Genomic DNA, 24459 nt, shown 5'->3' with positions numbered 1-24459 from the left:
CTCAATCACCCCTTTAAGTAAATTAAAGCTTCATTAATTGTTTCCAACTAACTGAATTTTTATTGTTCTCCGTAAATTAATTTTACCTCAAACTCATCAATTGTTCTTTGTTTTTATAATGCTCCTCCCTTTCGATCCCCCTTTCTATTCAATTTTAATGCATTTCACTCTTTCTCTGTCTATAGGTGCATACAGACATATAACACTCTGTCCTTCTTGGTTATAAAAAGTTAAAAAAAAAACAAGTTCATAGACTTTTCTGCAGCAAGCAGCTATTTTGATACTGCAGCGACGACAGCGTTAGCTCCACGAGGAGCTGCACCAGTAGCAGAAGCTAAAACCTGTAACACAATGAAAGTGTACTTTCATTGTGTCCAGCTAACACCTTCTTCTTAATAGCGCTTTAGAATTGAAACTTTATATCCCCACAAAAGAAGGAGAAACCGGAGTAGGTAGAAGGAGATGAAGCAGAACAAAATAACTATTCGTCATAAATCCTTTTCATCGGGATAAGTTTCTCAGAGGACAACATAGCAGCTCTTTCACTTTCTTGAGCTTAAGTTTCTAGGACACACCCCACCCACAATTTTCTCGTATTCTTTTTTTAGTGCAAAATTCTTAAGGGGATGTTTATTAAATTTTTCCAAAAAAAAGCTCTTAATTCTCAAGTAATTTGTTTTGCTTATTTTTATGGGTGAGAAAAGTTGAGCTGTAAATTAATTTATAATAAAAGTTTTATTCTTTTTTCATCTATTTATATTAACTTCCGTAATAAATTCACTCCTGATGGTTTGATGTAAATTATAACTTCCCTCCCATGGTTACTCCCTTAAAATTGTGGTTGTGAATAAGTTTTGGTCTTTTTTTTTTTTCTTATGTTGAAAAAGAAGCTCCTTAGTGGATGTGCCATTTTCGTGGTAACCGGAAGTAAGACAACTTAAAATTGAAAAAGAAAATATAAAATAGACGAAGAGAGGGAGAAAATTTATTTACTTGGCCATTTGATAATATTTTATTTAACTATATTTTTATATACATAGAAACATGGATAGTAATTTTCTCTTGTTTTTTTTTTTGTTTCTCTTTTTAGCAAAAAAACAAAATGGTGCTGCAATTCGAACAAACAGTTTGGGTTCCGGTACACGTACACCGCCTCTGGAAAGAAAAAGCAAGCTAAGTGCATTGGGAAGATTTTTCAAACCTTGGAAATGGCGGCGAAAAAAGAAAAGCGAAAAATTTGAAGCTGCCTCAAAGTGTAAGTTTATTTACTAAAAAAAACACAGATGTACATAGGGAGATTAATAATAGCTTAGCAATACTTTTTCTTGTTTGTAAATTATGATGATGGTAAATTGTATTTATTTTGTTTTTGTTTGTTTATTATTTATTTTTTTTTAGCACTTGAGAGAAAAATTTCAGTACGTGCCAATAGAGAGGAACTTGTCCAAAAAGGTATCCTGCTACCAGAGAGTCCATTGGGTAATATACCCGAACCAGGTAAGATATAATAATTTGATAGGTTTTTGATATCATAAAAAAGAGATCATGAATATAATGAAGCAATAGGCTGCTTTATTTTCCAACTAGTTTAGAACCCATGTTATGTATTTTCTTTAGCAAAAATCTTTTGAAGTCCGAGAACCATACTTTAAAATGGTTACATTTTCATTCCGACTGTGAAGGCCGATGTTGCTTGTTTTCGCAACAAATTTTAAGGATTAAATCTTCGGAATCTATATTGATACTTCCAAATACTTCATCTCATTGGTATTTTAGAGCTCTTTGAGATCATTTAAGAACAAAATTTTTAGAAGGAAAGTGATTCAGACAATCTCAGTGAGTAGCGTGAGACAACATTTCCATCGATAAGATCTTCTCTGCCTTCTGAATAGTGTCGAAATAGGTTCCTTGTTTATGTAAAGCACAATATACAAGAAATTTATTTGAAGTCAATATCTCTGTTAGTTCTTGAACTTTACGAATGTACGGACGTTAGGGGTATCAAAAGTTGCGTATTCCGGACATAACTTTTAGGCCTCTACCGACGTTTGAACATTTTTAAAAAGAAAAAACCAGTACATTCTTTTTTATTATTTTACTTCATTGTTTTATTTATAAAATTTAAGTTTAAGTTGAATTTAAATAAAGGGTGTCCCAAAATTAACGCAAGATTTGAATTTGCCGCCATTTGTGCAGTGAAGTATTGGCAACCCTGAAAAAAAAAATTGCCAGCTAACAGTATAGGGTTAATAAAAATGGAGCGTTACACGATCGAACAACGTGTCGGAATAGTGTTTTAGCGATGAAGCACATTTTCGTCTTGATGGCTATGTCAATCGCCAAAATTGCCGCATTTGGGTTTCGGAGAACCCACATGTGATTGTCGAAAAACAAATGCATCCACAACGCGTGACTGTATGGTGTGGATTTTGGGCTGGAGGCATAATTGGGCCTTATTTTTTTGAATATGATGCTGGTCAAGCAGTGAATTTTACTGGTGCTCGATATCGCTACATGATTACACAGTTCTTTCTGCCAAAATTGGAAGATATTGATGTGTCCAATATGTGGTTTCAACAAGACGGTGCCACATGTCATACAGCCCGTGAAACAATTCAATTACTGCATGAGACATTTCCAGGTCGTATATACTCTCTCGTTTCGGTGATCAAAATTGGCCCCATAGATCGTGTGGTTTTATGGGGTTATTTGATATGTCATGTCAACAAGCCCACAACCACCCGTGCATTAAAGGAGGAGATTCAACGCTGAATCAACGAAATTCAGCCACATTTATTGCAGAATGGTCATGGAAAATTTCAACAAAAGAGTGCGCATGTGCATGCAAAGCCGTGGAGGCCATTTGTCCGATGTGTTATTCCATACATAACCCTATCCTATGTACTTTACGAGTCAATAAAAATATAACTATCAAAAGACTAAAAACGGCGTTTTCTATTTAATTCAAATCTTGCGTTAATTTTGGGACACCCCTGGGAAGGCATTTTCATTCTGGATTCAATTTGTTCCTTATGAGTCCATTTCTCGATTTTGCTCCTATGACTGATCGGCTTGCTTCAGTCACAGATTTGATGCATCTTTCAACACTTTGTGTATGACATGGAAAATCCGGAACTTTGAGCTCTTCTTGTTAAATGTGCCATTTTCCCAGGCTGTCGATTTGCTAATACGGGAGAGCAGTAACCTGATTTAAAAGCTTGACACATTTCAAAGAGATATTTTTGTTCTGTACTTAAATGATCTACGATGTTTTGGTCAATATTAGGTACATTTCCGACAACAGGTAAGAACTGAAGAACTTTAGTTTTTTCACAATCATTCAGTGCCTTACCAAACGGGCCAGAATACTCACGAGGTCCCGAAGTAGATCCATCTAAGTTGGTGAAAAGATTACTTAGTGGCAATTCGTTCGCATGAAGTAAACATATTGCTCACTGTAATGGTCGGAGTTACGGGACCAAAGAATGTTGATTGCGGTTGTGCAACAATTGAAATATGCTCTTCTAGAACTTGTTTTTGATAATGAAGCCCATCTTTTGTCTCTGAAATAAAAGTCTTATCTTTTCTTCCATCAATATATATACTTCGAAGTAAGATACCATCATTTTGGTTTGATAAACTGTCTTGATTTCAACAATGCTCGATGTATTTTGTTTTTATCAATAACAAGAGTGGTATTATCGGCTTTTATAATTCCAACGTCCTGGAGAACTGCTGAAGCTACCGCTGCAGCAAATCGGACAAAAAGGCCGTATCTGTCGCAAACTCTTGCTACAGATGGTAGATCAAGTGAATGGCGCTAATCTGATGATATTGATACGAGGACTATCTCGGCTGGTTCCACTGAATTGTTTCTTCTTTCTATAGATTCAACGGACTCTTCTGTATCCACCACATTTACTAAACTTGTTAAGACAGAAGAGGAAACTTTGGTGATTTAATATGCACAACGTTCTCTTTGCTTTTGAATTCTTAAAGTTTCAACTTTGTCAACAGCACCAATACCCATTTTTCTATCACTTCTTTGGTCTATTAAAAATGACCTTTCATTAACAGGTTCTTTTTTATCCTTTCCACAATCACATTTATCAAATGTATCACACTCTCACGATTATATGTCAAACAATTTTGTACTTGACAGATTGATAAAGTCTAGCAATTTGCAGTTATAGCTTACATTTTTTTCGAATTAGGATATCTTTAAAGAGTCAAATATTTATCGAAGTGAATTTTGATTGATTGTAATATTCGACTATGACAAACAACTGGAATCAACGGACTTCTCCAAATATTTTCGATTTCTGTACTCACAATATGAAAAACTTCGGAATTTATAAGATTTCTACCATTATATTTTGTTTTCAGATTGCTTTGTGACAAAAGAACATGTTTTATTACTTCTTTCACTGTTCGTAACTGATTTTTTTAAATTTCTCTAAAGGGTTCGAAAAAGGGACACATTGTTTCTTGTCGACAAGGTCCAAAACTCATTTAAAGAAATTAAGTCTAATAATTAAATAAATTGAGCTTACATCTGACAACAACGATTAACTTTTATAAACAAAAATTGAAAATACAAAAAATAGAAAGATAAGTTGCATATTTTAGTAAATTTCAGGGCGCGGTAGTGGCCCAAAAGTACCCTTGATTTTTTTTTTTTCTTATTTTTTCCATAATATACTGGTCAAAACGTTAGGTTACTCCAGAAAAAAATTTACGGTACGCCCTAATGGACGTATGTACGTACACACGCACGCACAGAAATCCCTCTTAAAATCTTTTATGGCTGAATCACAAACACGCTTCAACTTCGGCTTCGTCTGCGTTATTTTTTGTCTGCATATATTTTGTTTGTTGACATTTTTTTACAGCTGTTGAGCTGTCAGACTAATCAAATGTTCAGATAATTGAAATAGAGCTTCCGTTTGGAGTTACATTACGTTACATAACGTTCTTTTCCTCACGATTGTCAAACGAAACGTGAGGTTGAAGCTCCATTGAATTATTATGGCTGAACTCGTAAACGTCAGGTGAAGCCGAAGCTGAAGCGTGTTTGTGATTCAGCCATTACTTCGACCCTAGGGACCTTGAAACGTCAAAAAGACGATCGCAGGCAATATTTCCAAGCCATGTTCAAGCGTATACACAACCATATTTGTTTAGCAGGACAGTAAAAAGCACTTGTTGAAAAAAACGTTAGATGGCAGACTCTATGTAACCCTTGCTTTGAATGACCAAAATGACTTTTTTATAAATATTTCTTGGAATATAAGCTGGCAAAATTCTTAAAGTTTATTCTATGAATGGTAATGTGTCAAAAGATAAACATAACCAAAGTTCTTACCTTGGGAACAGAAATGAAATTTTTCGATGTCATAAGGTTTTCGAGTTTTTAATTTTGTGACAGTAAAATTAAAACTTTTAGTAATTTTTACCATCAATCTGAATTCTTTCAAGTACATGGATTGAACCCAAGGTCACTGGCATTCCTACAAACTTAGCATCACACCCCGGGTGCTGCTTCAGTTTAAAAACTTAGAGCAATTATAAAACCTAACAGCTTTTTAAAAAAAGTACCCCTAGCGTGATGTTAGGACTGCCATGCCAGAGGTTTTGAATTCGAACCCTGCCTGTGTCATCTGAAGTTTTTTTCAAGGGTACTACCTGTTGCGATTAATTGGTAAATTCTCCAAAAGTTATTTGGAAAAGTGCTTTCTCAAATTAGCCTTTAGGATTCGGCCTTAAACTGTAGGTTTTCTCCATCCTTGACAACAATACTCGCACACATCAATGGCTGAGAGTTGTAAGTCCCTACGCCCTAGTTCTCAACGGACTGTTACGACACCTAATTTATTTATAACACCTTTTAAAAACAAATTAGTCAGAAAAGGCCGAAAGGTGAACAGTGCCCAATGACGGCTTGTTTAAGCAGTTCACTTCAATTAAAGAGTCTTCTCTCAAATCCTAATTTTAGAAATCTGTTTTGTCAAAATCCGGTTCTCTTCATCTTTTTACTCCCAATTTCAAATTAAATTGCTTTTGTCGAAAGATAAAGAAATGTGAAAATTAATTTTCCCTCACTTTGTCACCAAAATGTCAGTTCTTGTCCTAAAAATTACCTTTCTAAAACTTTCAAACTTCGTGCTCATAATCGTACCTTTGCATTGAAAATTTATATAAATTTTGATTAACTTAATAAATACCTTTTGAAACCATCAAAACACCCACCAACATGCATCCCTGCCAGCTAGCATCGTCAGCGTAGAGCCGATGCAAAAAGCAATAACTCATCATCATAATCGAATCCTCTACAATATAACGTGTCCAAAAGAGCCTGTCATCTTCACTTTCACCACTCACTATAGGTGCTATTGCTATAGGTATAGGTAATAGAATCGGCTATTGGGCAGCATAAAATCCCTTTAGATAGGCAAATCGCTTCGGTTACACTCTGATGACTTTGCATATAGACCTTTGCCGCCCCACTCTTCTTCACTGTTTGTATATGCATATAAAGCTGATATAAGTTGAATGGACTACAATTTTAAAGGTGGAATAGGTGTAGTCTGGCTCCGGCGATAAGTAGCGATTCATGTTATATGTATAAATGCCCATGCCTACTCAATGCCAGAAGCCGGATATGCAATCAGGAGAATGCGTTCTGATGACTCCTTCCATCATCATCATCACCACCACCACATAAACATTGCATACATGGGTCAAAGTCCTGTGCCCAGCCTTTTGCTATCGAAATGGCGGTGATATTTTTGTTTAATGAATCTCTCGACTTCCTGTGGCGTTTTTGTCTTGCACACAAACATAAAAGTAATCAATGAGTATAGATACTTTTTGTATCTCTTACAAATGTAGATACATAGTCTCGCTAATTTGTAATTGATGAACTATCTATCTATTTACTTTAGCATCAAGCGAAAATAAATTCCTATCCCTATGACAAAACAAATATACAAAGAAGGACCCTTTTGAATGGAGCCTGATAAAATTAATAAAAAGCTACAATAAATTCAGCTGCTTGTGTAAAATCTACACGTTGCACTCCCAGTTGTTGCTTTTATTTTTCTGTATTTCTAGTTAATGTCAAAGGTTTTTTTTCTTTTTTTTCTCGTTTGTTTGTAAAATGCCATTAGAATACTTAAAAAGGGTAACTAACCTGCCTTGCTGTGGATGCCATTGCGATAATGATGCTTACACGCACGAATTGGAGAACGAATTAGGCAAAGGAAAAAGTTTCATGAACTTGCTCTTAAGAGTTTTGCAACATTTGGCTGTTATAGGGCGTAATTATTTCTGTTTCTGTTGATATACTGATTGGTATAAAATAATTTAATTGGGTCTTGAATACAAACTAAAATTTCTGACACTTTATTAGCCTTTCCCTTGATTATGTATTCAACCAATAACCATACAATAAGAGTTTTTAATCACTTATTGGTATAAATTGTCGAACTTAAAACCTTCCTTGAAAACCAGATCCTAGTGACTTACAACTCTCAACCATTCCTGTGTGCGAGTGCTGTTGTCAGGGATGGAGGGGACCTACAGTTTTAAGCCGAACCCGAACGGCTTATTTGAGAAAGCACCTTTCATGACAAGAATAACTCTTGGAGAATTTGTCAAGTCCCTGCAAGAGGTAGTACCCGTGAATAAAAAACTGTAAATGGCACAGGACAGGTATTGAATCCAAGACTTCTGGCATGACAGTCCAACGCACTAACCATCATGCCAAGGGTACTAAGGCTTAATTCCTTATCCATTTATTTATAATTTAACATTCAGAAAGCACTGATTCATAACTTCATACGAATACTTATCAATGTTATTAGCGTCAGAAGATTTTATACCAATCAATTAATAATTTATTTTTTAATTCCCTTTTCTAAGTCTTTTGATAGGCTGATTGTTAAAAACTAGTCTTACTTGCTGATAAATACAAACTAAAATGTCCAATAAGATAAGAGTCTTGTCACGTCTTTATATCTCACAAATGTCTACAGAACTTTTAGAACAAATTTCCAATCAATAAAGTTCTTGACCAGTTTGAAGTCTTTTAATAAATTACTCTTTCGAAAGCACAATAAACTACAATATGCTTCTAGACTGTTAGGCCTTTTGAACAACTACTTGTCAATTTTAAGAAAGTTAGAAGATTTTATACCAATCAGTAATCAATAAGTCAAATATGCGTTTCAATTGTTACGCACTAATTTTATTCTTATGTCGTTGCAAAAGCTGAATTAGTTTAGCTATTTTTTGCCACTAAGTGCTTTGAATGATTTTATACCAATCAAAATTGTATTCTTTTGTGTAACTAACAGTTAACACAAGTAACCGAAATAGTTTTGTCTCTGATTGTAATTTTCATCTATTTTTGTGGTTTAAGTTAATGTTTGCTTGATGTTTTTGACTAATCCTCCCCATCACTTCATAAAAGACATTGAAGAATTACATTAATCTTATTCATGACTCTAAAGCTTAAAATGATTTTATACCAATCATTCGATTAAACTTATTTGAATTTTCCGTTGGTGAAAATTGGTCATATTCATTTGTTAAAATTTCCATGAACTATTTAAACAACTTGAGAAGTCTTGCTTGAAAGAATTTAGACCAATCAGAATTTGTAAATTTTTGTCGTCAACCCATTGAAAAAATGTAAAAAAAACAATCATTTTTAAAAAGTATCAATCTTGAAAGCAAATTCTTAATTTATAATTATTTGGAATTTTTTTTAAGTATCCCTAAAGTATCCTTTAAAGTAACTTGGCTAAAAATTAAAAGAAAAGAAAAAAAACATTAACTTAAAGAACTCCCTGAAATTGTTCGCGCCTTCGACTTATGAATAATAAATTATTATATTTGAATTGCTGTTTTTTTTTTTCATTTGTCTTCATTATTTGTTTGTCTTTTAATTGAATGAATAAGAAGAATGCCTTTTCGTGCGACTTGCTTGACTCCGGGGTATCTTGGTGTCAAGAATTTTAAATGAGTCAAAAAATAGAAGAACACAAACACACAAAATTTATTGTTCTTTAGAGGTTCATAGCAGTAAAGGTTGCCATTGGTTGTGTTTGGACTAAAAATAAATACAAATATTCGATTAAGGGTAAAATGTGTTACTCTTTATTCCTTAGACCAATTAAACTATTGCTTATATTCTCAAATTATAAGATACAATGCTAAAACCCTTATAAATACATTTTTGAAGTCAATGGAAAACGAGAACAAAGCGTGTGTTTTCTTATCTCATAATTGGTATAAACTGGTCTAATGGTTTTAGCTATGATTTCGTTGGAATTTTTAAGTACCAGACACGTAGAATATGAAGAACAGTTTCTTATTAACAACTTATATAAGTTCCAGTATTTTGAAACTGTTTACTTGTTTTTTAAGAGAACCGTAAGAATTCAAAAGCTTGTTCATGGCAACCCTGGTTGGTGGGTGTCTTAGCTTTTTTTTTTTAATTTTGTATTTGATTTTTTTAAGTTTTGTTCCTGACGAACGCCCTCTTGGAGTTCTTGCAAATACTTTTTTTTGTTGTCTTCTTTAAATTGTCACTCTCGATTCCCGGTCGTTGTCGCACGCTATAGACATTGTTTTTATGGTTTTTCATTTTGTTGTATCTTCTGGAAGACTGAAGACATGAAAGTGAATCATGCTCAATGTACGTTGAATGATTTTTAATCGAAAAATGAAAGTGATTTGTTTTGTTTGTTTATTATTTTGGTTTAGGTTTTTTTTTTATTTCTATTTGAATTTTATTTTTCGATTTTGTTTGACTTTTATGGTTTCAAGAGTGACCATGACAATGAAATTAGGTATCTACATGTGTTTTTGTGTAAACGATTGTTAAAATGTACAAAACGGAAATAAATAAAAATAAAACAAAAAAATCAGGCGGAGTTTCTTGATGCAGATCAATTTCCTATTGAATTCATTACGTTGATGTTTTGTTTTTAATATGTTTTTGGTTTGGGAAAGAATTGTTGCTAATGTTTAATTTAAGGTTTTGTTATTTTTAAGTATTTCCTGTCAGTTGAACTCAAAGCGTTGAAATTTAACCGGGCTCCATTTTATGTAGATATTAAAATTTAAAGACCTCAGAACATCTAGGTTACTTAGAAATTAAAAGCTGATAATATCAAAGATGAAATAACTCAGTTTTTGGAACTTCTGGTAATGCATGAAATTATAATTTCCGCGAAAGATTTGAAGCAAAATGCATTGAAATATCTTTTCTCAAATACAAAGTTATTGTATTGGGTGAAGACATCTATAAGATATTCAGTATTTATTTATTTCTTTAGTCTGTAACACAAACCAAATTTACATGCCTGTTTTCATGGATTCAAAAAAGGGTTAAGGGTAAAGAAGCTTTGGGTAAAGTTTGGACCCTTTTTTGTCCGATACATTATATATTTAAATGTTGTGATAAACATAAATAATTTGAATTATTTTAAATCTTTAATCGTTACCTTCCAATACCAACATTAAATATTACCCTATAAAGCTTTCTGGCCAAAAAGCTTTCGGTAGAGCTTCCATATTCTAATTTCTTTTACTATTTTACTCTAGATGTCGCTTAAATCTCTCTATTCCATATTTGAATCATTCACCAGAAAGCTTACAAACCAATTAAGAAGCTTCAGAAGTTCTTCATATGAAAGCTCTCTTACAGTAGTAAACAAAAGTATATATTATTTTATGTTTTATTTTCAAGGTGAAGAATCCTACTACAACCAATCATCCAATGTTAACGGTTCTGTCCATAATAATTCAACGATACAAAATAATTCCACAACAACAACTACCACTGGTACAGCTGGTACAATTATATCCCAATTGCAACAACATCATCAACAACAGCAACAACAACATCAGCAGCAACAACAACAACATCAGCAGCAGCAACAGCAACAACAGGCAAATGTGCCTTCGTCGCATTCTGTACAGCAATTTAATTCAAATCACAACAACAATCACAACAGTCATCAGAATAATAATTCTGGAATCGGTGGTTTAGGTGGAGGAGGCGGTGGAGGTAATGGCGGTAGTGGAAATGGCGGAGGAGGAGGAGGCAATGTAAATAACAGTCTAGGTGTTAATTCATCAGTATCACATTCCCAGTCGGCACCACATCAATTGGGTCAACCGCCACCATTAACTCCATTGGCACAACATCACCAGGCATTGGCAGCACAGTTGCAAAAACATTTCGCCAACAACAGTATCGGTAAGTTTAAGTTAATTTACAGTTATATAAAACATATACACCATCATAGTCATCATCATCATATGAAATTGTAAATTCGATGAAGGGGTGAAATTTAAATGTAATAAAATTTATAAACAACAAACCAAAACCAAAAATAACCGAAGGACAGCGAAAACGTCGATTTTTCAAACCCTCAAATTTAATTTATTATATATTTGGATGTACCCACATTACATAACTATTTTCATAAACTCAATGATTTTTGATGACCGACATTTTAAGCAACCAACTAAACTCGAATTGTTCTAATATTTTGATTTGTGTGCAAAATCATTGGTTTAATATGAAATGTGGTTAAATAAAATAAATATAAAATTTCAAATATCGATAGGTTAGTTTTTGAAGGATTGTGCCTCATGGGCAGCATTAGATAGAAAATTATATTTTATTTTACAATTTTGAATAAGCACATTTCCTCTAAGTTTAAGTGCTGAAGTAGGTATGTATGTTACATATACAGTATTGTGCAAAACCTAAGCAACCATTTCGACTTTGCATTTTAATATTGTTTTTTCCATGCTTTGGACAATAAACAATGATTTTTTAAGAGCTTGAGAACTTTAAAAAAAAAACGCATAAAATTTGCAAAATCTCATCGATTCTTTATTTGAAACGTTAGATTGGTCCATGACATTTACTTTTTGAAGATAATTTTATTTAAATGTTGACCGCGGCTGCGTCTTAGGTGGTCCATTCGGAAAGTCCAATTTTTTGGTAACTTTTTCGAGCATTTCGACCGGAATAGCCCGAATTTCTTCGGAAATGTTGTCTTCCAAAGCTGGAATAGTTGCTGGCTTATTTGTGTAGACTTTAGACTTGACGTAGCCCCACAAAAAATACTCTAAAGGCGACAAATCGCATGATCTTGGTGGCCAACTTACCGGTCCATTCCTTGAGATGAATTGTTCTCCGAAGTTTTCCCTCAAAATGGCCATAGAATCGCGAGCTGTGTGGCATGTAGCGCCATCTTGTTGAAACCACATGTCAACCAAGTTCAGTTCTTCCATTTTTGGCAACAAAAAGTTTGTTAGCATTGAACGATAAAGATCGCCATTCACTGTAACGTTGCGTCCAACAGCATCTTTGAAAAAATACGGTCCAATGATTCCACCAGCGTACAAACCACACCAAACAGTGCATTTTTCGGGATGCATGGGATTTTTGAGACCCCAAAAAGATTTTCAATAGAATTTAAGTCTGGTGATTGTGCCGGCCAATCAAGAACTTGAATCCCATTGTCTTCAATCCACGTTTTAACCAGCTTAGATGTGTGTTTCGGGTCGTTGTCGTGTTGAAACACCCATCGAAGCGGCATATTCCAATCGGAATATGGTAACATCTGCGTTTCCAGGGTACGTTTATATTCGAATTTGTCCATTATTCCTTCAATTTGATGGAAAGGACCTTATCCATATCCTGAGAAACAGGTCCAAATCATCACACTGCGACCCCATGTTTTACTGTGACATTGCAGTTTCATGGATTGAGCCATTGACCCTTACCTCTTCGCACGTGACATATTCCATCTGACTGTATCAAACTAAACTTTGATTCATCGCTGAAAAGTACCGTTTTCCATTTCTCAACTGACCATTGGAGATACTTTTTTGCAAAATCTAATACAATTATTTTAAATAAATTAAAAGTTTAATTTAATACTTAAATTGAGTCAATATCATAAGACTGAAACGCAACCTTTTTTCAAACGTTTTTTCTTGTTACCAACGGATTTTTGCATGGCCTGTAACTTCGAAGGCCATTTTCTAGGGCACGTCTTCGCACAGTGCTTGCATCAATATTAAGATTTATTGAGTGTACTACTTCCTTTGAGCTGATGAACGGTTTTACAAATTTGTCTATCGCTTCTTCTTGTTGTTTTACTCGGTCGACCTCCAAAATTTTGATTTTCGACGCTTCCCGTAGTTTCAAATTTTGTTATCAACCGTGAAATATTTTTTTTTTAATTTATATTTTTTTTTTAATTTGAGAATGTTTATTTTTATAAAAAAGATAAAAATACAATATGCATAAAATATCACATAAATTGCGTAATTTATTTAATATCGAAAAACCAATTTTAAAATGTAAAAACAAAATGGTTGCTTAGGTTTTGCACAATACTGTATATCGCTGGCCGAAAAGGGTTTCTTACTGGCAACAAAATTGTGCCTTTCTAATAAGTTTTGGTGGCCTTAGTTCAAATCCCATTTCAAAATTAATGTATGACGTTAGGTATTGGCGTAATGGCTTTTTATAAGGCTATCTAAATTTATGAAGTAGCTTTTATTTTAAATCCATGATAGTTTTCCAAATCTATAATCCTTTTCTTTAATATTCAGTGGAAATATTGATATTTTTTTTATATAATATTCCAAAAAACTTCAAAAGTTGTTAGATTTCAACTGTATAAACTAAAAATTAAGTGCTAAATCTTATTTTCCAAATCTATTAAAGAATTGAATTTAAGTTTTTCTCGAAATCTCATATGGATTCAAATAAAGACTCATAACTAGGACAACCAAAAATATGTTTGAACATATTTTTTGTTAACATGACTTTAAACACGAGACTGTGATAGGAATGCCTTTCATGGAAATCTTCGTCTTTTAAACGTCATTTGTTAGGGCATATTTTTCCATGTTTCACTGAAAATGTATAATTTTGCTTTCAAAAGGCATATTATTGCATATTTTTTCTTTGTTTTGTAAAGGCAAGCAATAAAAATAAAGCATTAATAGACACAAAGAAGAAACAAAAAATCAGAAACAAAAATTAAAGGTCCATCCAGAGTATAACCTATTAGAAGCATAGAATCTGGACTGGAATTTCCTATACAACCAATAATAAAACGATGGGGACATGGCTCGAAGCGGTGAAATACTTACTACCAAGCATTTTGAAAAGATTTTCCGGATTTCTTATGTTTTTGAAAACTGGAGCTGCATCAGTAAAAATTTGTTAAGATCTTCTTAAATAAAAACATAATTGAAAGCCGACTTAATTTTTATGACATCAAGCTATGGGTTTCTAGAAGCATCAATTTCAAAATTTGAATCACGTGGTTTATCGCTCAACTCCAGCACACAAATAAGAAGTGATGTGGTGTAGACAATCTACAGCAATAACAGCAAGTCCGCGAAATCAGTGAAGAAAAAAATAGAAAATGTAATGGAAAAAAATGCTGGTTTTGAAAAACTTAAATTAATTGCAATGGCTTTGTCAGTAGAGAAATCCATAGCAGTTGAAGAATATAAACGGTGATTTTTTAAGAGCTTGAGAACTTTTAAAAAAAAAAAAACGCATAAAATTTACAAAATCTCATCGATTCTTTATTTGAAACGTTAGATCGGTCCATGACATTTACTTTTTGAAGACAATTTCATTTAAATGTTGACCGCGGCTGCGTCTTAGGTGGTCCATTCGGAAAGTCCAATTTTGGGAAACTTTTTCGAGCATTTCGGCCGGAATAGCACAAAAAATAGTCTAAAGGCGTCAAATCGCATGATCCTGGTGGCCAACTTACCGGTCCATTCCTTGAGATGAATTGTTCTCCGAAGTTTTCCCTCAAAATGGCCATAGAATCGCGAGCTGTGTGGCATGTAGCGCCATCTTGTTGAAACCACATGTCAACCAAGTTCAGTTCTTCCATTTTTGGCAACAAAAAGTTTGTTAGCATTGAACGATAGCGATCGCCATTCACCGTAACGTTGCGTCCAACAGCATCTTTGAAAAAATACGGTCCAATGATTCCACCAGCGTACAAACCACACCAATCAGTGCATTTTTCGGGATGCATGGGATTTTTGAGAATCCCAAAAAGATTTTCAATGGGATTCAAGTCTGGTGATTGTGCCGGCCAATCAAGAACTTGAATCCAATTGTCTTCAATCCACTTTTTAACCAGCTTAGATGTGTGTTTCGGGTCGTTGTCGTGTTGAAACACCCATCGAAGCGGCATATTCCAATCGGAATATGGTAACATCTGCGTTTCCAGGATGCGTTTATATTCGATTTTGTCCATTATTCCTTCAATTTGATGGAAAGGACCTTATCCATATCCTGAGGTCCAAATCATCACACTGCCACCTCATGTTTTACTGTGACATTGCAGTTTCTTGGATTGAGCCGTTGACCCTTACCTCTTCGCAGGTGAAATATTCCATCTGACTGTATCAAATTAAACCTTGATTCATCGCTGAAAAGTACCGTTTTCCATTTCTCAACTGACCATTGGTGATACTTTTTTGCAAAATCTAATCTTATTATTTTAAATAAGTTAAAAGTTTAATTTAATACTTACATTGAGTTAATATCATAAGACTGAAACACAACCTTTTTTCAAAGGTTTTTTTTTTTGTTACCAACGGTTTTTTGCATGGTCTGTAACTTCGAAGGCCATTTTCTAGGGCACGTCTTCGCATAAGATTTAATGAGTGTACTAAAGAGTAATTTTTTTGAGGTTAGGATTTTCATGCATTAGTATTTGACAGATCACGCGGGATTTCAGACATGGTGTCAAAGAGAAAGATGCTCAGTATGCTTTGACATTTTCATGAATAGACTTACTAACGAGCAACGCTTGCAAATCATTGAATTTTATTACCAAAATCAGTGTTCGGTTCGAAATGTGTTTATGGTCTACATAATCGACCAAGTGAGCAAACAATTAATGCGATTGTGACCAAGTTTCGCACTCAGTTTACTTTATTGGACATTAAACCAACCACACGAATGCGTACATTGCGTACAGAAGAGAATATTGCGTCTGTTTCTGAGAGTGTTGCTGAAGACCGTGAAATGTCGATTCGTCGCCGTTCGCAGCAATTGGGTTTGTGTTATTCGACCACATGAAAGATTTTACGCAAAGATCTTGGTGTAAAACCGTATAAAATACAGCTCGTGCAAGAACTGAAGCCGAACGATCTGCCACAACGTCGAATTTTCAGAGAATGGGCCCTAGAAAAGTTGGCAGAAAATCCGCTTTTTTATCGAAAAATTTTGTTCAGCGATGAGGCTCATTTCTGGTTGAATGGCTACGTAAATAAGCAAAATTGCCGCATTTGGAGTGAAGAGCAACCAGAAGCCGTTCAAGAACTGCCCATGCATCCCGAAAAATGCACTGTTTGGTGTGGTTTGTACGCTGGTGGAATCATTGGACCGTATTTTTTCAAAGATGCTGTTGGACGCAACGTTACCGTGAATGGCGATCGCTATCCCCAAAAATGGAAGAACTGAACTTGGTTGACATGTGGTTTCAACAAGATGGCGCTACATGCCACACAGCTCGCGATTCTATGGCCATTTTGAGGAAAAACTTCGGAGAACAATTCATCTCAAGGAATGGACCGGTAAGTTGGCCACCAAGATCATGCGATTTGACGCCTTTAGACTATTTTTTGTGGGGCTACGTCAAGTCTAAAGTCTACACAAATAAGCCAGCAACTATTCCAGCTTTGGAAGACAACATTTCCGAAGAAATTTGGGCTATTCCGGCCGAAATGCTCGAAAAAGTTACCCAAAATTGGACTTTCCGAATGGACCACCTAAGACGAAGCCGTTGTCAACATTTAAATGAAATTATCTTCAAAAAGTAAATGTCATGGACCAATCTAACGTTTCAAATAAAGAATCGATGAGATTTTGCAAATTTTATACGTTTTTTTTTTTTTTAAAGTTCTCAAGCTCCTAAAAAATCACCGTTTATAATCGAAACATTTACATTGCTAGAACACCGTTGCAATGTTTCATGCCTTTCGTTATTTTATAGATATTTTTACAAACAATGTTCTGTCGAATTAGCCAGTTGCATTCCACCCCTTAAACAATTCAGCCGTAATACTCGCACTTCTAGGAATGCTCATCAGTTTACCTTTGAGCTCAATTTCGGGCGTACTGTCAATTACAGAGATTCTTTCTTAAATCGCACATCGATTATGTGGAATCCTTTGGCCAACTCTGCTTTTCCCTTCCATTTTGATGTTCAGAACTTTAAAACCAATGTGCACCGGTATCTCCTTTTAAATTCTTCCCTATTTTTCTAACGCTAGCACTAGCTATAAATTAAATAAACATATAAAGGGTACTAATAACCCCTTGAGTGCTTGTGAATATAAAAAAAAATCCTTTATTCTTCCAAAACTTGAAGATAACTCGCAAATATTTTGGCACGTTCCCCTAAATCAAGTTTAAGTCCATTGAAAAGAATTAAAAAAAAAAGCTTAAATTGATAGTCGTTTTGATTGCATTTTCACCACAAACATTTTGTGTAAAGAAATTGATAAAATTTGACCAGATTTCAAAAACATCAATATTTTGAAAAAATCGAACTTAATAAATATGTACCTATTTGTTTTTCTTAAAAATCTCGATCAAATTGAATTTAAAATTTTTACTAATTCCATATGAATTCAATTCATATGACCATTATCGAATAACCAAATTAGACATTTTTTGAAAGTCAAAATTTCAGTCCTTTCTGTTTATCTTAAAGCTTGAAGCCAATATATTAAACAGTTCTTATAATATCGAACATTAAAGAAAACTGTGTCACATAATGTTTTTGAGTCAGAATGTCAAATGTACAAAATGTTAAAATAAATGATAAAAATGTATCAACTTTCAAACTATGTCAACTCAAAAAATTAAACTGAATATTTTACAAGAGGAAATAGAATCGAAGATATTGTGTTAAAAATATCCTTTTTAAAATCGATGAAATTACAAGTAGTTAACGACCTCTGAATAAAAATATAGACAAGAGTAAATACGTAAATACAATCAAAATCAACCACTCAGTCAAAGTTTATAATTAAAAATCCAACATCGCTTCTTTTGTGTTTATTTAGAGAAAAACACTTTAACATCCTTTTTGTAGATATGTTTGTTTTATTACCCCTCGAAGAGAAATAAAGCAAATTTTTGTTCACATCTCCTCGTTACACGTTTTGTGCTATTGCACATTTAACATCCTTACAATTTAACATACATCATGTTAAAAAAGAATGTTTGTCTTTGGCTTTTTCCCATGTCCATATCATCCAATCCGCCATTAATCTAATGACTTTTAAGAGAATAAAAACTATCAGATTGTTCAAGCTACTTATTTCTATCGACAATCCCCCATTGACCGCACTAACCAAAAACTATTCTCTCTCTCTTTGTGTACATTCCTCCCCCAAACGCAAACTTCACATATAAAAAGGAAATAAAAAAAACACTTCTAATCCTTTCGACTCTTTTATATCCTTCTTCATATACATCACACATACAGATAACGTGAATGCATCCAATTTCAATCTTTCGTCAAAGGGTGTTTTTTTTTGTTTTTAATGTATTTGCCATTCATTCCAACATTTCTCTTATAACTTCGAACAATAGAATAAAAACAGCAAATACAAAAAATACCAATAAACACTAACGAAAACAAAAAGGAAGAAAAATCGTTAAAAATACGATTGCAATTCAAATTGCAGTTCTTTGTTCGAATTTTGAAATGCCGTACATCCTTTCATTCAAAAGCACTTTCGGACAGTTAGTATAGGAGAATGAGCATACAGCTAGAGCCATTAAAATAGGAATATATATAATATAATTTAGTAATTTGAATAAAATAGTAAATATATTTATTTATAATATTTTGGGGCCTATAGGCTTCATATTATATTTGATGTTTAGTTGACAAAAACTTGTTTAATGAGATTCAGACTCAGTTTTATTTTCATTTGAAATAAGAGCTTCCATAACCTAAAAATATTGTTTTAGTCCTTATCCTGTCGCAAACTCCATATATGGGGCATATTTGTGTCAACTATCTCTATAAATAGAATGTACTTTATGGTACATATCCCATGTTCAAACATTAAATTAAATTTCATTACTAATACAGCTTTTTCGAAAAGTGTTACCTTTATTTCATTGAATAGAGAATATAGTTTGATTTAAAAGTAAAAAATATTCCTATTATTTTGGCCATAGCTGTATGTATGAACCTACTTCCTACCTTATATTAGATATGCAAGTTTCAATCCATACATGCAAAAACAAACTTCTTCACTACTTGAGTTCTCTCCTACAGAATTTATCGATTTCATTTTCATACAACCGACAAAGAGGACGAGCGACCGACGACGACGCAACAAGGATAATAGTAGTGTCTTCTTTTTTCAACCCCGCGAATAATTTTTGTCTAGAAACTATGTTCGAAGAGAAAAGGACACCACACAGAAACAGCAACAGGACTTTGTTAATGACAAGAAAAATAAAAAAAGTCACAAGTCTACCCACGAGTATGTAGAGAAATAGAGCACATGCCGTTATAATCACCTCCCACACTCACTCACTTCTGCGAGTATGTTGTTCCTTATGTGTAATTAAATTTGAAGTCGTGATGTCATGCGTTTAATATTTCATTGATTTTGCAAAATTCAACCAACCATGAAAATATTATTTTATCCTTGAGGCTAATTGGCGAAAAATTCCATATCTCAAACAATATTGTAGGTAATGTTAATGTCTAAGTAAAAGGCGGTATTAAAGGAATATATTATCAAGAGGAATCCTTTGATGAAGCAGAAATGATGTAAGATTTCTAGGTAAAGATGAGACAAAATAATAAAAACAAAATTCAACAACGAAATTCTTGAAAAGTTCCAAAGGTTGGTTGAATGTTTGATAGATGTTGGAAAAATTCCCTTTTTGAAATTTTCCTTCGTAAAATAAAATTTTGTATACTTTTGTTTTTGAATTATTTTTCAGTTAAATTTTGCAATAAGAAATAACCAGATAAGTATCTTAAGAGTGTCTGATATTTACCTTATCAAAAGATTTATTAAACAACTATTAGCAGAACTGTTAATATAATTTTTCCTGATGAAATATTCGAATATTTGTCGTTGTCGCTTATTGTTAAAAATTATAAAATATTGAAGAACTAAAAAAAATAAATGGTTTTTAGCTAAGTTTGAACTGTTTAAATGTTGTTAAAAGTGAGTTCCCACTTGAGTTTTCAACAATAAAATGATAGATAAGTGGACAGGTTATGAGTATTCAATGAGTGCCGCGGTTAAGTATCAGATGAGATGAACTGTTTCACAGCTTATAAGCTTCAAAAATATTCATAAATATTTGGACAACTTATTTAGTTCAAATTTGATTTAATGGCAAACATTCCACGCACTTCGTCTACTCTACTTTAATGATGTCAGAATAGTCCTATCGAGGGAACCAATCGTACAGTAATAGATACATTTTAAAGACCACAACTTGACTTATTTTAAATCTATGGAATTTTTAGTTGTCCCGAGTGTTAAAGATAAATTAATATATACATTAAGTTAGATTGCAGTCGAAAACTAACTCTTAAAATTATCTTCGGCTATGAGGCCCGTTTTTTGGTTGAGTGAGTACTTCAACAATTGAAATTGGCACAGTACCAATTCACTTGAAATTCAAAAGCGTACAATGTTGGCATCATGCATCGGTCGAACCGATTTCGGCGAATAATTCATCGTTCAAATTAAGCCTTATTAATGCGCCAAGTTTATGAAAATTGATGCCCTAACCTTTTGAGGAGCTATAACCGACAGATGAACAATGTTACAAAATTTTAGAGCGTTAGATGGGCTCAGTTTAAAAACTCTGTTAATGCAAATAATTAATAAAACCAGTAAGTTTTGTGGTTTAAAAAATCACAATATAGTCAAAATTAGGATTAAATACTTTTTTCATATTCGAAATTCTGTTAATTTTAAATCTAGAATTTCAAAAATGTACACAAAATTTCAAACAGAAATTTGTATGCATACGAAATTATTTTTAAAAAATTGAGTATTTACATTTATAACTGTGACAATTAAAGAGTAATATCCTTATTCAAATTACGGCCACTTCCATTATCAAATAGTATTCAGTTATTAAAAAAAAACAGGGCTGCCAGGAATGAAATATCTCTCAAATTAATCCCATTCGAAATTTGTAAATACCTATCATTTCTACTTTTCTTTCTAACCTTTAAACTTACAGATTCAAATAAGAACTCAGGTCCTGCAGACACGGACTTCTTAATATACAGTGTCCGGCCAAAATATGGGGCCGGCAAAAAGATCTCCCATATTTTAAAAGGCAATGACGAAAAAGTAAACAATTTAACAGCTATGCCATTTTACATTAAATAAAATAATCTTAAACATTACCATTTTATCTATAAATAGCTTTAAATATTAACGTCTAATAATACGGGAGGTTTTTTTGAAAAAACCTGTAATCAAATTATAAGGGATAGTTTTGACATAATTCACACTTCGATCATTCGAAAACGAGAACCGGATTGCCTCATTAATCGATCGAAAACTTATTTAAAGAATAATCAGTCGTCAAATAATTTTAAGGATTTTGATTTTGTTGTTCTTAGTCTTTTTTAATAGTTATGGTTTCGTAATTTCTCTATAATATTTCGTTAATTAGTTGTGACAGATAAAATTCTATCGTTTCATATTTTCTATGTTTTCGTACTCTTAACTTTATTCTTAAAAGGCTACGAAATAATTTCCAATTAACAACTTATTCACGACTAATTAACAGCAAACTGTAAACAAAACAAGATGGCGCAACAGTCCATTGAGAACTAGGACCTAGTGACTTACAACTCTCAACCATACCTGTGTCCGAGTACTGTTCGTTCGTTCCGAGAGGATGGAAAACTGCATTTGTCCAGCCCATCCTCAAAAAAGGCGAATCTTCCTCACCCTCTAATTACCGACCGATTGCACTTAGGTCCCTTCTTTCCAAGGTCATGGAAACGCTGATTAATTATCAGCTCAAGAAATATCTTGAAGATCGAAAGCTTCTTAATGACCGGCAGTATGGCTTTCGAGGCAATATGTATACTAGTGATCTCATGGTTAATGTCACCGAACAGTGGAGCAAATCTTTACATCGCTTTGAAGAAAGTAAAATTATTGCACTTGATATTTCGAAAGCATTTGATAGGGTTTAGCATCAGGCTCTCTAATCGAAAATGCGTGCGATTGGTTTGCATGAATCCCTACTTCATTGGATTAGTAATTACCTTTCGCATCGTTCAATACAAGTTGTATTGGATGGATTCAAGTCTGAAAACCATAAAATAAATGCTGGTGTGCCCCAGGGCTCTGTTCTATCTCCAACACTTTTTCTCATTTTTATTAATGATTTCCTGTCTGCAACATCCAATCCAATACATTCTTTCGCTGGCGATAGTACTCTTAGCTTTTCAAATTCGTTTTCAGACTCACATTTCTCGATTTTTCTCAAAATTTCACTGCGTGTTGAAAACAATATTTTTTATAAGACAAAATTAGTTTGAAGCCATAATCGCAAATTTTTCAAAAGATATTTGAGTCGATATAAATTTTAGTTATGTTTTTCTTAGTTTTTTATTTTTTATAAAAAAAACTATCGATTCGATTTTTCTCAAAATTTTAGCAGATGTCAAAAACGTTATTTTTCCTTACTTAGAATTATTTTGGAGATTAAATCATTTTTTGTTCGTAAAATATTCGAGGTGACTAAACATTTGTTTTCAATTTTTTGATTTTTAAAAAAACACCGTCAATTGGATTTATTTCCAAAAATATACTATATCACGTTAAAATATATAATATAAAATTTTATTACAGTCTTTAGTGTTATATGTTTCTGACATATTTTGATTTAACCAAAATTTCCAAATTTTTTTAAATTGCTACAGTAAATAAACCACGTACTCAATTTTGTTGAGAGTCCTCTCTGCATCTTTTTGCATTATTATCTGTATAACAACATATTTGAAGTCGATATCTCTACTAGTTCCCGAGCTATAGACGACGAAAAAACGAACGTACGAATGTAGGTACACACACACGTATACAGATATCTCTCTAAAAATCTTTTATTTTGACTTTATTGATCCTTCAAAGTTGAGAAAAGTCAACATTTTTAATTCGACAAATCGGACCAAATTCAATAACTTTTTTTTATGAGAAGTAAATAATAATAACCTCTGTGGAACATAAAACTTTCCTTTAAAGCAGCTCCCAATTAAATACCCAGTATTGCACTCCCCTCTTTTTTCTACCCTGAAATCTTGATTTTTTTGAACTAGATGTTAAACAAATTTGACATCAATTCCCACCAAAAAGAGATATTTTCGACAGTCAGGTCTTTTCTTAAAATTCAAATCGAATAGGGTTTTTTAAGGACCAACAATCTTTTAAAAAGTCTTTATTTTTCGAATTCTTTTTATATTATAGCCTTACGATTGTACTTTCATCATTGTTCAGTGTGCATAGAGTATTATGTTAACCGAATGTTAGATGGTATAAAATGATTGATATATTGACATTTTTGTCAATCCTATAAATCAGACTTTGACTCTTGAAATTCAAACAACAAAGTGGAGTTTCACAAATTCCTTCTTGTGATTTAGAATTGTATAACAAATCAATACTCCAGGTACTTTTGTCGTTGATGTTGTAGATAGTAGTCAATATACTGTCGATAAATCGAATCTCCTTTAAAACACCGCAACAACAAGATGCCTTAGATTGAAAAGCATCCGGTAGACAACTCCATCTATTTGAAAATGCAAAAATGCTCCATCATAGAAAACACGACGAGAACAACAAGAACATATAGACCCAGGTATCTCAGCTATCTTACAATGTATTTTATAGAATGTGTTACCATCATCGTGCACGTAAAGGATAAATATTAGAAGATGATGATGATCCTTTGAAAGAGCATTTTTGTTCAAAAGATTTACCTTACAATCTACGAGTGAATATGATGATGGTGTAAAAATCTCCTCGCTAATCATAAATTACGAAGAGTACACGCTTCCAAAAAATGTTTGCCAACCATCATCATCATCAAGACAGGATGTACAACAGCAGACACTTTGTAAATCCTTGATTTGATGAAAACGAGATGCATAATGTGTGCGTGTCTGTGTTTTTGAGTGCATTCAGTACTCTAAAAGATGTCAGGTATTTCTTCTTCGTGAATTTCGAGATGACAAGAGTGCAAAATAAGGAAGAGAGATTGGATTTTCGTGAAGTAAATAAATCATAGAATATAATTAATTCAGAGAATTTTGTAAATATAATAACTTAAACAGACATAAAGTCAGA

The 24459-nt window shown here is 33.2% G+C and overlaps 1 protein-coding gene across 8 annotated transcripts in view; it reads left to right on the top strand.

The window, feature by feature from the left end:
• The window catches only part of LOC129948093 (phosphatase and actin regulator 2), a 417788-nt gene that overhangs the window by 187876 nt on the left and 205453 nt on the right, over positions 1-24459 (top strand). For all 8 annotated transcript variants that reach the window (XM_056058924.1, XM_056058921.1, XM_056058925.1 and 5 more), the window contains exons 3-5: positions 1091-1255; positions 1399-1497; positions 10760-11272. In XM_056058924.1, the coding sequence (XP_055914899.1) occupies positions 1091-1255; positions 1399-1497; positions 10760-11272 (777 nt within the window). The remainder of the gene's footprint in view (positions 1-1090; positions 1256-1398; positions 1498-10759; positions 11273-24459) is intronic.

Source organism: Eupeodes corollae, chromosome 2 (genome assembly GCF_945859685.1).
Source record: "Eupeodes corollae chromosome 2, idEupCoro1.1, whole genome shotgun sequence".
In the NCBI taxonomy this organism is placed as follows: domain Eukaryota; kingdom Metazoa; phylum Arthropoda; class Insecta; order Diptera; family Syrphidae; genus Eupeodes; species Eupeodes corollae.
The sequence above is the reverse complement of the archived record's forward strand: the minus strand, read 5'-3'. Positions and strand labels throughout refer to the sequence as shown.